Source organism: Aythya marila, assembly GCF_965140915.1.
Source record: "Aythya marila genome assembly, chromosome: 5".
Lineage (NCBI taxonomy): Eukaryota > Metazoa > Chordata > Aves > Anseriformes > Anatidae > Aythya > Aythya marila.
The window spans coordinates 18919839-18936767 of NC_139046.1; the positions used below are offsets into that span (position 1 = coordinate 18919839).

Consider the following 16929-nt stretch of genomic DNA (forward strand, 5'->3'; position numbering starts at 1 on the left):
GTGATGTTTGAGGAAGGAGAGTGAGCTGAGAAGAACAGGAGAGTTGAGGGCCAAAACTGAAGGGCGTACATGTTGGGAGTTGGTGACGTGACTTCTGCATCTCTTGTTCTTGGGGAGGCCAGAAGGAAGGAGTGTGCTGCTGGGTCTCAGTTCAGCAGGTGTAGGACCCCTGGGTCCTGCTGCTCTGTGTGAGCCAGCCCTCAGGAAGGCAGTCCTGGCTGGCAGCCTCCCCGGGCTGAGGCACACGCTGCTGTTGGACACATCTGGGGAGTGTGAGGGGTAGGATTTACTTGCTGCATGGGCTCTCCATGCTTTGCAGATGAGAGGCAATCAGATTCCAAGTTGCTTCCTCTTACAGTCCTGCTGCTGGAGTGGATCTGGGCGAGCCGTGTCCTTTCGTGACTGCCTGGCTTGCGGGTCTGTGAGCTACCAAACGTGGTGGCCGAGCAACGAGGGGCCTGGGCTTTAGCAGTGCCGGAGCCTTGGTGGATGCTGTAAAAAGCTGCTTCTCTCCTCAGCTCTGTGTTCTCTTGTATCTTCAAAAGGCCTGGTTTGCAGTCTCGTTTTGCCTTTCATTGGGAGGGGAAGAAAGCGTGGATCAGCAGAAGAGTTAATTTGGGTGTAATAGTTCCCCTCCTCATTTTCTAAGAAGGCAAAGAGTATTTCCCCTAATACCCACACACCCAGGCAAGGCGATGGCAGCTGCCCATCCGTCTTGTTTGGAGTTTGATGTGCGTGCCATCGAGTGTGAATCTTGGTAAGCCAGGGAGCAGGCCAGGTTATGATCATTCACCGAGATCTGGGGGAAGCATTTGATGTGGTGTTGCAAATGAGGTTCGTTAGAAGGAGCCTCCCACAGCAACACAGGAGGGATTAGTGCCTGCTTTTGTGGGCGTAAAACTGGAATAGAGTTTTAAGTCCCAAGGCAGTGCATGCGGGGGAGGTAGATCACTTGTGTGCAGCATAAGCAGGGGTGGTCCAGCAGCACAAAGAAATGAAAAAGTAATGTAATATACTGCTGACAGGAAGGATGAGTGCTGAGGAACACTTGTTGGAATATCACTGGACAATTATTCCACTAGCTCTCCATAAGCAGGAAGATGACACCAGGTTTTGGTGGAAAGAGCAGCCCTCCCTTCCTTCCCAGCAGGGCCATTGCCTGTGGAATGTACTTGTGGCTGCTTTGCTTTTGAACAGGGATTTAGCTTCTGAGGATAACAGGAGCCAAACTTGCCTAATCAAAGGCTGAGCTTTACCAAAAATCGCTGCTGACTTTCTATGCTCAGTCCAGGGGGATCACTTTCCCCAAAACTTGAAGTTGTTAAACACACTGGGAATTTCTGGGTTAGTCAGGTTCCCTTGAAGCCCAGGGTGAATTGAGCTGGACTTCCAAGACTGACAAAGTGCTTGTGGTTGCAACAGCAAATAGGAATGAGGGAGCTCAAGTCCCGTGTGGATTTTTGCCCAAGGTTTACAGACCTGTAAGCACTCCTGAAAAGGCTTTGTCTAATTACTGGACTTAGAAACCTGATGTCCAATAATTATAAAAGCCTTTAGGTAGTCTGTTCTGGTCACATTGCTCCATCTCATCATGCTTTCCTACTCTACAGTTACAGCAGGCTGCAAAGGAAAATGGAAAGAGCTCCAGGCTGTTGGGTTGCTAGTGGAGGGTCAGAGTAAAAACAGAGCTTCAGGGGTCATGGAACCTGTGTTGGTTTTATTGTCTGACTCTTTGAGGTGACCTGACCATGCTGTTGGTAACAGGTTTGACCTCTTTCTACAATAAATGAGGCAAAGGAATGAACGTAGATCAGATTGGCTCCTTACATCACTGTAGTTTTGGGGAGCACTGAGGCCTTCATTGTACCCAGCAGGTTCTCAAGAAAAGCAAAAACACTCTCCACGCCCCGCCCTGAGCTACCTGTACCTTATCCAGCATTTGTAATGTCTTCTCTATAGGAGAGTGTGATAGGATCCAGGCTAGGCTGGATTCTTCTGACCCATCCCCACTGGGTTAGCATGCAACATCTTGAGCTATGGAGCAACTCTGCTGGGCTTTGTCTAGTATCCAGTGTTCTGGGGTTGCCAGCCAGAAGAGGGAGAATCAGCTTGGGAACCCTTGCAATATCTAAGGTTGAATGTAGTAGATGGCTCTTAAGTGGAACAGATGTGTATGGGTTTGGCTCCATGCTGACTCTTAACCTTCTGAGTACAAGCAAAGATGTTTTCTATCCATTTAAGATTATGGAACCCACATTACAGGATTTTAACAGACAACACTTGCTTTCTTTTTTGTCCTAGAACTGAATTCCACAGTGTGAGCAGCAGCCAGTTTGGCTGTGGGACTATCTGCTGTGGAATTCACCAGCTCTTTTTTTTGCCAAGGAGCCACCCTGTGGGAGAGTGTACCTGCACCCCACTGCCATCCATGTCCCTGATCAGGTGCATGCCTTTTGGCAGTACTTATTGCAGCCTCAACTTATTTTCAAGCTGCTTTGTAGGAGATAAGGTTTATCTAGAAACCTGACACAATATTTAGTAGTAGTAGAACAGTGTTTCTGCTCTTCATGGCATGAGGCCATGTGTTCAGAGAGCCAGCTGAGAGCTCTGGGAACATAGGCGTGATGCTGTGCAGCACAACATTGTCCCCAGTATAGTATGAGAAAGACAGGGAGTGGAAGAAGAACATATGATTCATTATGGCACGGGCAGTTTACTGTAGTGGTCACAGCCCAAGAAGTATAATGAATCTGGAAATGGAGGTCCCTGGGAATAAAGATATATTTTAGGGCAAAATATGAGTTCAATAGCAAATTGAAGAACCCAAGGCCAAATGACCAATACAATCTCCAAATTCTTTACTGGCTTCAACTCACTAACTGAGTATTTCAACTTCCTGAAGTGAATTTGAAGCCTTCCTAGAAATGACTGATAGGCCTTGCGATCCTATCATCGTTACCACCAGAGGTCAAATGCAGTCAGGAGCCCACTAGACTGAATGAGCAGATGGGCTGGCCCCAAGCAGAGGCACAGCGCACTCTTTACTGTTGTTTCCAAAAAGCTCGTGCTAATTCATCTCTCAGCACAGGCTTGGTGGGAGATGGGAATGGGCATTGTGTTGGAACTGTCTGTGAAGTTGCCTTTAACTGAAAATGCAGAAGCAGCGTAATTATTTAGAGGCAAAGTATGCAACCTCGCAGCAGCCTGTTTCCTTTGCAGTTTGTGCCTTCATTCTGATCTGGAGGGCCCCCGCCCTGGTGTACAGGATTCTGTATCAGCCCCAAATCATTTTTATCTAACTTTCTGGGTGTTTAAATAGGATGTGGTTCTTATAGTCCATTTAGATATAATCCATGGAGTTTAAGAACCTCCTAAAGTAGACTCATCTGTTGTATTAGATGGACCCCTCCTTGAACTCCTCCTGGCTAGCTCCCCATGGACTGTAAAGAGAGCCTAGGTAACTAGCACAAATAGATATCTAGATGGTAGGTGTCGCAGATGAATGTCATCTATGCTTGGCTTAGGCTCCTTCTGGAGCTCAGGAGGGAGTAGGTGCTTTGGAGGGAAGGCAGTTCAAATGAAATAGTCACAGCTACAGGAACTTTCTTCTCTATTAATTGTATAGAAATGTCCCAAGAGTTATTTTAGCTAAATGCATAGTGTAAGGTGAGACCCGGGCTTCAGCAGAAATCAGCTTCTGTAGCCTCACGCTGTTACGCTTGAGATGTACTGAAATAATCTGGTTCTTTCCATAAATCAGAAGATGATTCACCCGACTGGGTCTATATTTTAACTGAGAATATTGCATCCCATGATGGATTCCCCAAATCACATAAGGTGCTAACCTTTTGTGTCTTTTTTTTGTTGTTTGTTTTGGTCAGGAAACAGCAAATGCTTCTCCTGTGATTCTTCGGGTGGATCCAAAGGGCTTTTACTTATACTGGACCTATCAGAATAAGGTAAGTGCTGAGATTTCACAGGTTGGTCTCCAAATAGTCAATTCAAGTTTGTGCAAAATTAGAACACCAGAAGTGCTGGAGTACTGCACACAGGAAAGCAGCCACGCTCATTCCACTTAGCAGGAAACCCCACACAACAGACCTGGAAGTTTAGTGCTTATTCAGTGGCCAATTTATCTTCAGAGTTCCAGCAAGAGCAGAAAACTAAGCTGTGAATGTGCCAGAGGTGAGCACAGCCATTCAGTGTGACAAGCAAAAACAGTCTTATACCTGTGAAGTTCACTACATGTGCTTCAAAGGACTTGTCAGAAAGGAGTAGTATTGATATTGCTGTTATCCAGCTTGCTGAAGGATTCTTCATTCCAATACAATGGTGCAGCTAGAATAAAAACAGCTATAAGTGTGCAGTTAAGTGTGTGCAGCAGTGGCTAACATACCTTCTGTGTAGCCTGTGGTGTAATTAACTGACCTGCTATCTTTATAAATAATAAAGGTAGTGGTGTAGAGACTACATCAGGTCTGGAGAGTGAGTTGTACTCTTCTAAGGCCAAGGTGGTGCGTACACTGATGGAGATAAAGCGCAGGATGCTGGCTGCCAGAGGGGAGTTAGATGCCACAATTTTAGGAAATAGAATTCTGTTCCTTGCTGATGGGTAACAATAAAGGGTGGAGAGGTCTGGCTTGCCTGGAGGTGGAAGGCTGGGTTTACTTCTGCTTTCCAGAGCAGAGCTGTGGTTCAGTGCTACTTCCTCCTCATGACCTACATGCTAAAGAGGCATGGTAGATAAAGGCAGAGACGGTGTTCCTCCACAGTACGCTGGCCAAGAGGCCTGACGTCTTTTGGTGAGCTCTAAATTCTCAGAAGATTGTGCCCCAGTGCCAGCTTGGGCAAAGCACTGCCACGCAGCCCTAACATCTGAGAATACAGTATTGCACGGCTGGGGACTGTGACATCCCTGCAGAGGATGTGTTTGTCTTTCAGCCCTCTCCGTCACTCTCATTCTCCTTTTCAAGGGCTGTGCTCACTCCTGGTGATAGAAGTTAGGCTGCAATGGTTCCAGACAAGCATCAAGAAGTGGTAGCATTTGGAGATGCATAAAATGGGCCAGGGGAGCTGTTATCACCTATCAGAAGTGAAGTATTTCACTGGGTTAGTAGTGTGAGGGATTTAATTACTTAGGAAAGCTGCTGGGATAAGGAAGCCAGCTGACATGAGAAGACCCAGACAGGGTGGTCTCATTTTTCTGGAAAATGCCATTGGTTAGCACTTAAAATAAACTAAACAATTTTGAGAACTGCAGTGGAGCAACAGCATGGTTTACATACTTGGGCAAGCATTTGGTGCCTTTCCCTCTGAGGGAATCCGCAGAGTGTGTGTGAGCTAGTAAGGGTGGTGGGCAAATGCTGGCTGCCAGAAGGAGCTAGGGCAGGCTTGAAAAGGTCATGTGCAGGCTGACAAGCACAGTGACCAGGCACAAGAGATGTGCTGGTACAGACAGAGCATGAGTTCTTCGTTCAGTTGCTGAACTCATATGGATTATTAATCTTTCTATGGCTGACTCGTCTTGAGATCTGTTTGTCATAAGCAGCAAGGAAAAGCTGCACTGTTTTTGTGCTAGGGAACCAAAAAGGAGTGAGGTTAGCACTAACATTTCCATCCTGCTTGACAATAAAGTGGGGATACAGCCAGAAGACACGGTATCCACATTGTTCTTTATTACAATCTTGGAAAATAATATCTGCTGCAACAAGTATAATTTGTTCTCCAGATATGTTGTGAGCAGGTAAATTAGTAACAGAGGAAGGAAATTCAGGCTGGATATTAAAAGAACAAACAAAATAAACACAACAACTAGCCAGTAGCAGGGACAGTGAGGATGTGGAGTGGGCTGCCCAGGGAAGCTCATGGAATGTCTTCCATGTGAATTGCTTCAGGAGGCTTGTTGGGAGAAGTGGTGCTGCCTGCCTTCCAGCTCAGCTGCCCTGTGTTGATTGTGTGAAGGCAAAAGACAGGTTCATAATATCACTGACAGGAGATTCTGGATTGCATTGATGTATAAACTGTTTGCTGGGGAGGAGTTTCCCCATTCAAACCTCTATGCATATCATATACTCCCTCGCATGACATGAGTTCCTGTCTCAACAACCAGTACTAGACTCTGGTACAGAAGTGAGAGAATGTAATAGTAGAGTAGGAAAGGCTACGTGTGCATCAAATCCATGTGCATGCTTTTTCTGCAGTACCTGTCTCCTTAAATTGATCCAAATGGTACAGAGTAGGATGAACACTTGGCTCACACCACCATTGTGCTCTTCCCCTGCAGTGCTTACTGAGCACTTCATGTTCTGCCACAGCTCTGCCTAGATTCACCATTTTCATTTCAAAAGTCACACTATCTGCTTTCTTGGGTTTTATTTACCCAGCTCTAGCTCAGTATCCTCATCCTGCCATTGTACCCTGAGGTAAAAATGCAGCTGTAGTGGTGTTCCCATTCCCTGCTTGCCAAGGTTGGCAAAAATACTGCCCAGGCTCTGCCACTCCTGTTGTTTCTGCCTGGATGTCTGGGCCAACTCAGGTCTACTGTGACTACAGTCCATATCTGAAGCCCAGAATCTGGTGGTCAAGACAGGAAAACGGAGGCCTGTTGTATGGGTAGACAGGAGTTTCATTTCATCCCAGTGTCAGAGCCTTTGTAATCCACACAGGGTCTCACCCTGAAAAGGATGGCGCTGCAGACCAACACTGCCTCTATGCTAACCAGCCTGCCAGCTCAGCATATCAGCAGCTGATGTTCCCCTGCCTGTGTTGTTCCTGTTCGGAGTGCTCTTCCCCAACGAAGGGCACTGGCTCAGACCAGCTTTGCAGCTTCTGGGGGCTCTGCAATGGTTTTGTCTTTATATCTTCCTTTCCTTAACCTTCCTTGTCCTTGTTCTGTTGTAGGAAATGGAAATTCTGGATATCACCAGCATCCGAGATACTCGAGTAGGGCGATTTGCCAAAATCCCCAAGGTGAGTGCTTCATTTCTGTCAGTTTGTATGGGAATGGCAAGGCTGTCTGGGGCTTTGGCATAAGCTGAGGCAGTTTACTTTGGCTTTCTGTTATAAGAAGGTTGAGGCACCATTTTCTCTTCACATCAGAACTATGTAAATATAGAAAAGCTGTCTACTCATGTTTTTAAACTTTCCAGTAGTTCACTGTGCACCTGAAAGACACAGACTGTGGTATATGAAGCTGTTGGAAGGAATATGCCAGAAAGCTGGGGAAACAACAGGTCAGGTTCCAAGTGCATGCCAAAAGAGCAATCTTCTGTTGTGCACAGCAGCTGTGTTCTCTCCTGTGCCATGTATCTGGCTGGTTTTAACCTTGGTCTGGCCTTTCTGATCACTGAGTTACACCAGGAAGGAGTCCTGTGATGCTTCTGTATAGAGTTGCTATCATACAAAGATGCATAGGCTGGATCAAGGCAGCTACAAACCTGTAGTTAGTTAGAGTCCAACACAGTGTGTGGTGGTTTTGGTTTTGGTTTTAAAGGGGAAAAAAATGTAGTTTCAGAAAAAAAGATACTGTTTTTTTCAAATAGCTGTTTGCAGGGTAGCATACTAAGGGAAGCACATGATTATGGCTTTGTTTTTGGTTTCAGTTATAATTTAAGCTTCCTGCAGCAAAGTTGTGTCCTTGTTAGGACTTTTTTTTTTTTTTCAGGGTTTGACTTTTGTTTGCTTTGAACTTTTCTGTGTGTGAAAAAGACAAGCAGAAAATTAAAGTAAAGCTAGAAAGCGAAAAGGAAAAAAAGTGAAGGTAATGGCTCCATATGGTAACATAGGTGATTCTCAGTCTAATGTAAAAGAGGAAGATTTTGCAATATACACTGAGAGACTTGAGCAGCCTCTTTGCGCAAGAAGTATGGATGTTTTCCTAATACCTCTCTAAAAATGTCTAATCAAAGTTCCCTGAGGCTGATGCTTCTCAAAACAACCTAAGAAGATGGATGATAAAGGTACAGCAGAGCTCAAAAGCAGTACCCATCTTTCACAATTCTTAAAAATCTTAATTCCTTCTGAGAAACTGTTTCTTTTCAGAAAAATCACTAGAATTAAACATGTTTGAGTTGTAAACAAGCCTACAATTTCATCTGTAACTTGTTTTGTGGGAATAATATTTGAAAAAAGCTATCAGATTTTTTTTTCATTTGAGAGCATACAATTTTTGGAGCTAATAGAACTGAGTGCTACACTGAAGGAAAAGATCTATGCAAAGGAGAGTTATGAGACAGTTTTCTAGGGTGTTAAACTTCACAAATAACCAGTTTGTGAAATAAATCCAACTTTGTAGTTTTTAAATTGGTGGTGGAAGTACTGAGGCCATAAATGGGTGTCCATTTGGTAGCAGCAGCCAGGCAGGCAGGAGAATGACTGAGATTTTGGTCTAATTAAAGAAGACTTGCATTGGAGACTACCAAGAGAAACATGGCAGCACAAGTACAGTGCCAGGGCTGCCCCTAGACAGAAGGAATTTCTACTCAAAAAGCATCTTTCTGTGATGAGCCACTACTCCCAGAAAGGAAGTGCTCTGGAAACAAGACAAACCCCAGTTTAAGAGTGATTCACAATGGTTTTGTGATCAGCACATTCCACATCAAAGCTGGTACCTGAAATAGCCTTTTAAAAGATTTTTAATAAAAGTAGAAAAAGGCTCTAGTAAAGAGTATGGTGGGTTCATGAGCAGTACCAGGGTAGCAAAAGGCAAGAATGTTGGAATCGGTGGCAGTGTCCCACAGGTAGCTCTATATCTTTTCAATAAGATTAAAAAGTGACCTGTGTAATTCCCATTTTAGTCAAAGACTCTTAAAGAACAGAATGAGAGCTGAGGTCTTTGTATGGAAAAATTACTGCTTGAGAGTAAAAAAAGATATAAAAGATGTCCTAGGAGAAGACAGAACTAGTAAACTCCCATGTTCCCAGAAAGACCAGTGCTTGGGCCTGTGACATATTCCATGTTCATATGGGATCTACAAAAGAGGTGTACAGAGATGACAGTTTTCCAATGGTACCAAGTTATTTGTAGTAATAAAATGAGGCCTGATTTGTAGAAAGACCTTGAATTGCTGATTGACTGGATGATCTAATAAGTGATGAAATTTAGTACGGATAAACATCGGGCAACACACAGGAAAAAAAAAAAAAAAACATTTTAACCTTCTTCTGACAGGCTCTTAGTTGACCGTTACACATACCCTCATGATCTTGTTTTTGAGTAGTAAACCCATGAAAGTGCTGACTTAGTGTTCTCTCGTATTTGGTCAAAAAAGTTGTCTGTTAACAATTATAAGGAATTAGGAAATACCATTATGCCACTGTGTACGACCTGAATGCACCCCATTTCTGTTTTTCTAGTGACTTTACCAAATTAGACCAAGAACTGGAAAAAGTAGAAAATAGCCATTTCATACTTTTATTAATTATGCTACTGTAGGAAGAGCATCAGTGGAAGAGAAAGAGCAGAGAGTCTGCAGTCAGACAAAAAAGGGGGGGGGGGAGGGGATTGTGGGAAGAGTATCGTGGAATGCTGTTAAATCAGGAGCTGAATGGAGAAGGTGAGCATGAAGCTGTTGCTCAGTGTTTCTTCCCATGAGAGCTATGCATCAAGTGGAATTTTCCAAAGGCAGGTTCAGCACGAGCAAAAAGAGATGCTGCTGTTTGACACGTGTCATTGTGCTGTGGGATGCCTTCCTGCACAACACGTGAAAAAGAAGAAGGCCTACAGAGAGCTGAAGCAAGGACAGATAGCCTGGGAGGGATGCAGAGACATTGTTCAAACAGCCTGAGATCAGGTTAGGAAAGCCAAAGCCCTTTTAGAATTAAATATGGCCAGGCTCAGCAAGGGCAACAAGAATGGGTTATATAGGTACATCGGTGATGAAAGGACGTTTAGGGAAATTCTGGGCCCTCTCTGGAAGGAAACAGGAGACCTGGTCACCTGAGATTTGAAGAAGGATGAGGTATATAAGGACTATTTTGCCTTAGTCTTCACCAAAAAGAGCTCCAGCCACATGGCTTGGGCTCCAGAAGGCCAAGGCAGGGACTGGAAGAATGAAGAACCACCTGCTGTAGGAGAAGAGTAGGTTCAAGACCATCTAAGGCTACAAAGATGATTAGGCTGCACAAGCTCTCCAGTGAAAGTAGGCTCAGGAAGTTGGGGTTGGAGCTGGCTTAAGAAGTTGCCTAGCCACAAATTGCTGGAAGCTGCAGAAATGTGCCAGGGAAGTATGATTGGATTTGCCCTGTTCTTATACTCTTCCCCAGGCGTCTGGATGGTTCTTTGGGCTGTCCTGTTATAGCTGTTGTATTCTAGCTATTTTAATAGCCATATTAATAGCTATACAATATTCTAGTATTCTGTATTTTAATAGGCTAGAAACAGTGTTTTGCAGTCTTGGAAACTGGCTACAGTTCATTTTTTACAAACAAAGAAACAAAGGTCAAGCTTTCAGTCATTTATTAAGTATTTTCAACATGCAGAAGTGATGCACATGATGACAACCTCTGCTGTGAAGATTGGAAGTGCTTTTTGAGTCCTGTATCTTAAAATCATTTAATATAACATCTTTTTATTTCAGGAGATTTTCTGGTATTTCTTTGACAGCACTTTATAAAATGTACTAGGTTGGCTCCTTATCCACCTTTCTCTTATGAGATGATGGGAGGTCTTGTGTGGGTGTTGAACCGAAGTGGTGGGAGAGATGTGCTATCCAGTCCTGGAAATGTCCAGTTTATGTACAGCTGTACTGTCCTGACTGCTTACAGAGCATGTTTGAAGTCCTCAGTTGTGTATTCAGTTGGCTTTCTTGAGAACAGAATTTGAGAACACTCAAAGAAATGTCGAAAGCAGTGAAAAATTTCTTAACAAGAATCACCACACCCTCCCCATAGTGCATCCAGCTCTGGTGCATAATTACAAAAAGGTATAAATATGGAAAAGTGGTGTGACAAAGCGGAGAAAGATCTGTGAGAAGTGAAGGGAAGAAGAATGAAAGAATGTGCTGGTTTCCCCTGTTACGTAATAATGGCTTGGAATGGTTGTAGGATATAGCTGCTGAAATTAATAAACAGTTACTCATCTTATTGGCGAAAAGTGGAAGTGAAGGGGCTAATGGTTCATATTTAAGACAAAGAGAACCAGATCACAGCTGTTAGAAGAGCTTCAGATACAAGCAATGCCACATCAAGCATCCTTTCCCCTTGCCTTGCGAATGACACCAGCCATAGTAAATCCATGGCCTCTGTGAGACAAAGCATGTGATTCAGTTTTCTTACTGAATCATGGCCAAAAGCAATTACCAGGAAGGGCAGTGCTTTACCATGGGCATCTAGTGCTTTCTTCTACAAGGTACTCAGGACAGTAACATTCTGCTGCTGCTGCCAAAGGAAGAGGTTTTGTATTTTCTTTGTAACTTCTCTTTGCATGGCAAGAAGACTAACACCAAGGGCTCTGTGCAGAAGACCATTTCTGAAAACATCTGCTGTTGCATGCACTCCCTCACCAGTACGGGTCCCAGCGTTGTCCCTGCGAGCTGTGAGGCAGGGGTTGGTAGAGGGACTTTCTCTTTGACTGCAGGGTGCTTAGGGAGCGTCGAGCAGACAGGAGTGTAACATCCAAGAAGGAACAAGTAGCTAAGAGCTGGCAGCAAACTTCAGGGAACTAAACTTGACTGAAGGTGAGGAACAGCTGTGCCCTTTCAGCAAAGGCTCTCTGTTCCTGCCTCTGGCTGGAGCCCTTGCCTCCTGGCATGTTAGCACATAAACATGCACACAGCATGCTGAAGTCCTCCTGTGACCTCTCCGATGTGTATGCATTTTCTCCTTCTCACCCCCCCTTTACTTTATTTTTTTAATTTTTTTTTTATTTTTTTTTTTTTGAGAGCTACTCAAAATGTTCTGCAGCTTTTTTTCTCGATTTTTTTTTTTTTTTTTTTTTTTTTTTTTTTTTTGAGAGAGAGACAGGGCAGAATGAACTCTGGCACAAGTTCAAGAGCAATAAAGATAAGAATTAGCAGAGACTTTTAACATAAACGAGACAAGATAAAAAGCTATTGAAAGTAGTTCAGCAGCATGCCAAAGCAGATCAAGATGTTATTTACAATGCAATTTTGTGTTTTTCTTTGAGTAACAAGGAACAATAACAGCTGCTCCATTTTGTTTTCTTCTGGTGCACCAAGACCCTAGAACACTTGCACACTGTAATAATTAAGACCAAAATACATGGTTCTGTAGACCAGGCTGCTGAGCTGTTGGCTACGTCTTGGGTTTTGTTTAGACATTTTAGAAGGCATTGGCTCTGAAATGCGTATAATTTTTCATAAAAACAAAAGTTGTGTTTTCTTGCTATTGCTCATTATTATAATACAATTTCGTCCTCTTATACACATTGTTGCCATTGAATCTAGACATGTGGATGCTGAGCTGAACGTGTATGAGGTATTTCTCATGGACTTTGGACAATGCAGTAGGAACCTGCAGTGTTTAGGAACCACCCACGTAGGGAGCATTCATATTTGCTCAGAGATGAGCAGAGTGCTGAGCTGTGGGCTATAACCAGGTTGGGGGCTGTCAGTCATTTTGCTGCATTGCAGGGTTAGAGAAAGCATCTCTGGGCATCTAACAACACCTCAAGTGCTATGCTCTGCATTCAGCAATGGGTGTGAGCACAGTTCCCAGGATGGACCTAAACAAGGTCTGAAATTTGGGCCTCCAAATAAGAGTGATGATCCTAAGAAGCTGTACAGAGACAAACTGATACATGTGAATGAGAAAAGCAAGTAGAAACCTCTGGCTCGCAAACTGATGGTGGAGCAGGGGGTCAAGAAAGCAAACAGCCACATCAGAAAAATGGCCTTTTGCTGCAGAAATGCGGGAGAGACAGCATGAGCTTATGGACTACAGGGACAGAAGTTATTGAGGATGCACAGCCTGGATCTCTCCCTCACAGTCTGTTCCTGTTTCATTCCAGAAGGCTGTGGGTTATTTTGTGCCATGCGGATCTGTGTGCTGCTGTGTTTTCCAGCTCCTGTAGATAAGAGCAGTGAGGTGCTTCATCTGTGCATCTTTCTCTCCCTCGTCTCTCTGAGATGCTTGCTGCAGGTGCCACCAGCACTCCCTGCTGCAGCTCAGCCACGAGCCTCCTGCCTCCCACAGTGCCGCAGATCTGCCAAGGAGAGAACACGAGCGTTACCTGAAGAGACAAAGACATTGGGATAATCTTGGTGCTCCCTTTCCCGTTGAGTGACCCAACAAGACCTTCCTTCTCCAAAAATCTTTCAGTCCCCAGGACCACCTTCCCCTCTAGACAGAGCACAGTGACCAGAGTCTGGGGCATGTTTGCTCTTCACCGTGCCCTCTCTGACTCCTCTTCTTACAGCTTTGAGAACGCACCAGATCTCTTGTTTAGGTTTTCTTGTGGGCTTGGTACTACTGTCCTAAAGAATGTAAGGGGGAAAGAGTTTGTTTTTTCTAGTTGTGTTCTCCAATACCACAAGCACTGCATCACATAACGTGTTTCACAGGGACACAGAATTGTCATTGTGCAGCGAGTGTGTGCAGCTGTAGCAAATCCTGGCTGGCATTTGGCTGTATCCTGCTTCAAGCAGAGAAAAGACAAAAGACTCTTTCCATCTCTTGTGTTAAGCCTAGTTTTTTGTCTATGTTTGCATGAGAATTTGCTTTTCTCTGGATTATGAATGTGGTTTTTTTTTTGAGATCAGGATTTTAGGGAAATCAGGAGGGTAGGAAGGGAAATGAAAGCTGATTCTGTATTTCAGCCACTCTGCTGATTGGTCGTTTTCTGTTTGTGTTTTTTTTTTTTTTTTTTTTTTTTTTTTAAGTGGATTTCCTAACTGTGTTTCCCTTCCTCTGATTTGCATAGCTAACATGGTTGTCCTGCTTTTCACATACCAATTCCTTCTCTTCTTTTATGTCCACCTGCAGTGTGGCATTACGTGATTACCAGTGAAGCTGCAGCAGAAAGCGCTGAAGGAATACAGGTTATGAAAGAGGAAAACATGGCACGAGGTTCGGTGCCTTTAGACACAGTCCGCTCTCCCCATTTTTGCTCGGTGTTATGCTAACATCACTGCATTTATCCCATGAGGGAGATAATCCTCGTGTAAAGTAGGCAGCACAAAGTAAGTGAGTGACTTGCTTAAGGCTAGGGAGGAAATAATTGCTGGGAAAATATGACCCAATTTAGATCCCTAAGAAGATCATCCTTCCCTCTCTTTTCCTCTCCCTGCTTCAGTTTGCTTCTTGTACAACGAAGCTAACAACTCCACAGAGGTGTTAGGGGGTGTCGTAAACTGATAAAGTATCTAGAGAGCTCTATAGGGCAAGGCTAACCATCAGCTGCTTGCTCTGAGAGGATGGTCAGGCCATTACTGAACACTGTACACATCAAGTTTTGTCTGGCAGAGCACAGCAAGAAGGGCAGAAGCCCTGGTACAGCATTCAGCCTGCTAGGGACACATCCTGCTCAGAAATGGCTGCGGGAGAGCCAAGGGCCACCAGATTGCAGAGACGGAAGGGGAGGGAGGAGCCGATTTGTAACAAATACAGGAAATGAGTTCAGCATAAACCACAAGTTCTCCATTGTCTTAGCTTCATATAATTTACAACACCAGAGGTAAGGAAGCTGAACAAATACTGCTGGGTTTGCGAGATGAAGTTAAATTTGAGACTAAAATCCTGACACTTTGCCACTTATCAAATGTGCAAGCTCCATCAAGAAGTCACTGTGAGTGCAATAGGGTGTGTGGATGCTGTTCACTTCTGCAGAGAAAAATTGCTTACAATGCAAAAATGACACATTTCTGAAACCCTGTGGCTATTAGAAAATAAGCAAATTGTTTGGGTGACTGACTGCCTTCCCACTTCTTTCCCTCCAAATATTCTTGGATCACACAGGTTTCAGGTACCACCAAGGAGAGGCTTCTGTGAAGTGAGAGACAGCAGTCAGATGGTCTTGAGTTATAATCCAGCTCATTTTGTTTTTCCTAAAGATGCCTGCTTGCAGCAGGTGTGTTCAAATTTCAGATGCTGCAGGAATTTAGAAAAATGCAGTAGGAAAAAAAAATTCTGCGTAGTTCCTTATAAAATATATATGCAGTTCTCTGTGTGAGACAGTGCAGGCATATGAGAATGCCTGAAGCTGATCTGTTTCGGTTTCAACTATCATAGTCCAAATATAACGAGAAAATTCGGTGGCAGAAACAATTGGTTGCATTTGAATCACGCTGGAATGAAAACAGTTGCTTGTATATCTGAGGTTTTTTTTGTTTTTGTTTTTGTTTCAATTTATTTATTGGTTTTGGCTAAATTGAGGTTCGTGAAAGATCAGGAAGCTAATTTTCATCATCTTGCAAAGGTTCAGACATTGTCCAGTTAATAGCAGATTAACGAGTTGCTAAACAGGAGCTGAGCTGCAGTGGCTGACTTTAAGTGCTCTAAATTTATAGCAAACATGTAAAGTCATTTAACTAAAAGCTCTTTTGCTGAGGTTGATGTGGTAACTCCAACGTGTTAGGGTATTACTGATGTTAGGGTATTATTTGTTGAAATGAAATAACTCAGCCATGTGTCTAACTGCACGTGCACACAATGAGAGTTCAAGTTCCAGCTGTAGTTAAATTTCTGAGAATGACGTGCCTTTCTAAGAATCTCTGATTGTGAATTTTGCTCTTAGTTTCTGAAAGAGCAGATGCTTTGACAGCCTCCCTGTTTGCTTCAATGTGGATTTATCCTGCACTTCAAATAATAAATTGCTGTGCTTTATTTGAGGACACGGGAACTTTATCCTTTTGTTATAAAAAGAGACCATCAGTGTAACTCCAGGATACCTTGGTTTAGTGATGCCTTACATAGGAATGCAGAAAATGCTAAATAAGTTAAGGGGATTCTATAAATACTTTCATATGGTGATGAAATCCAAGTATGACTAATCGGATGAGTCTTATACTTAACAAATCTCTGGTCCTACAGCAATGGCTCACATTGCAATTGCTATGGAAAAAATAAATGTAGCAACTGACAACTCGCAGAAAACGTCACTTGGAAGGAGAGGGCCTCTTTCTGCAATAACCAGGCTTAAACCCTGTAGACCTTCTGGGATCCCTATCACCACCTTTCTTGTGGTGAAGGGAGGCTAGAGCAAGAAGTATCATGCTGATCTAAAATACGTTCTTAGCATATGTTTTCACAAATGGCTGTCTGTAATAACTTGGTTATGAACCTCTAGTATGGGCAGACCAAATACTCATCTGCCTCTCTTCAAGTTCAGGCTGAAGATTCACAAAGAATTTCTTTCAAAGCAGTCTCCAATGTGTACTTTTTTTAGACCAAAACAGCATGTTTGTGCAGTGATGTTGGTCGCAACTGTTGTTGCTTGAAGGATGAAGGTAATGCAGGCTCCAGAATAAAAAGGAAAAATAGGGAAAGACAAGGAAGATTGCATTAAATAATTTTGCAAATGCCAAAAAGCTTGCTGTGGATTTGGGTCAATGTTTGCATTGGGTCCTGTTCACTTTTTTTCAGGTGCAGTTCGCCTCATTCTTCACTTGTCCTGACCTGTTCTGTTTATTTTGCAGTGCCAGAAGCTCCGAGAAGTTTTTAATTTGGATTACCCTCACAGCACCTTTCTGCTTAAGACTCTGACTATTGTATCTGGCCCTGACATGGTGGACCTCACTTTCCATAACTTTGTGTCCTACAAGGAAAATGTTGGCAAGGTATGAGGACCTGAGGACAAGGAAGCACTGGGAAACACTGAGCTGGGACATTCAAGGGGGAGCAGGAAAGAAGAAGGGAAGATAGGGAGCCTGAACCTTGTCAGTGTTACCAGCAAGGTTTTGTTCACGTGTGTCGTTTTGTGCTTTGTATGAATAGACAACTGAGATGACTCAGTAAGAAAACTTTTGGCTGCTG

At 43.6% G+C, this 16929-nt stretch overlaps 1 protein-coding gene across 3 annotated transcripts in view; it reads left to right on the plus strand.

The window, feature by feature from the left end:
* Positions 1–16929, plus strand: part of PLCB2 (phospholipase C beta 2) — a 49482-nt gene that overhangs the window by 567 nt on the left and 31986 nt on the right. For all 3 annotated transcript variants that reach the window (XR_014317595.1, XM_082761421.1, XM_082761422.1), the window contains exons 2-4: positions 3882–3959; positions 6901–6969; positions 16593–16733. Coding sequence is in view for 2 of the 3 variants with exons in the window: in XM_082761421.1 (XP_082617547.1) it covers positions 3882–3959; positions 6901–6969; positions 16593–16733 (288 nt within the window). In the remaining variant the exon portion in view is untranslated. The remainder of the gene's footprint in view (positions 1–3881; positions 3960–6900; positions 6970–16592; positions 16734–16929) is intronic.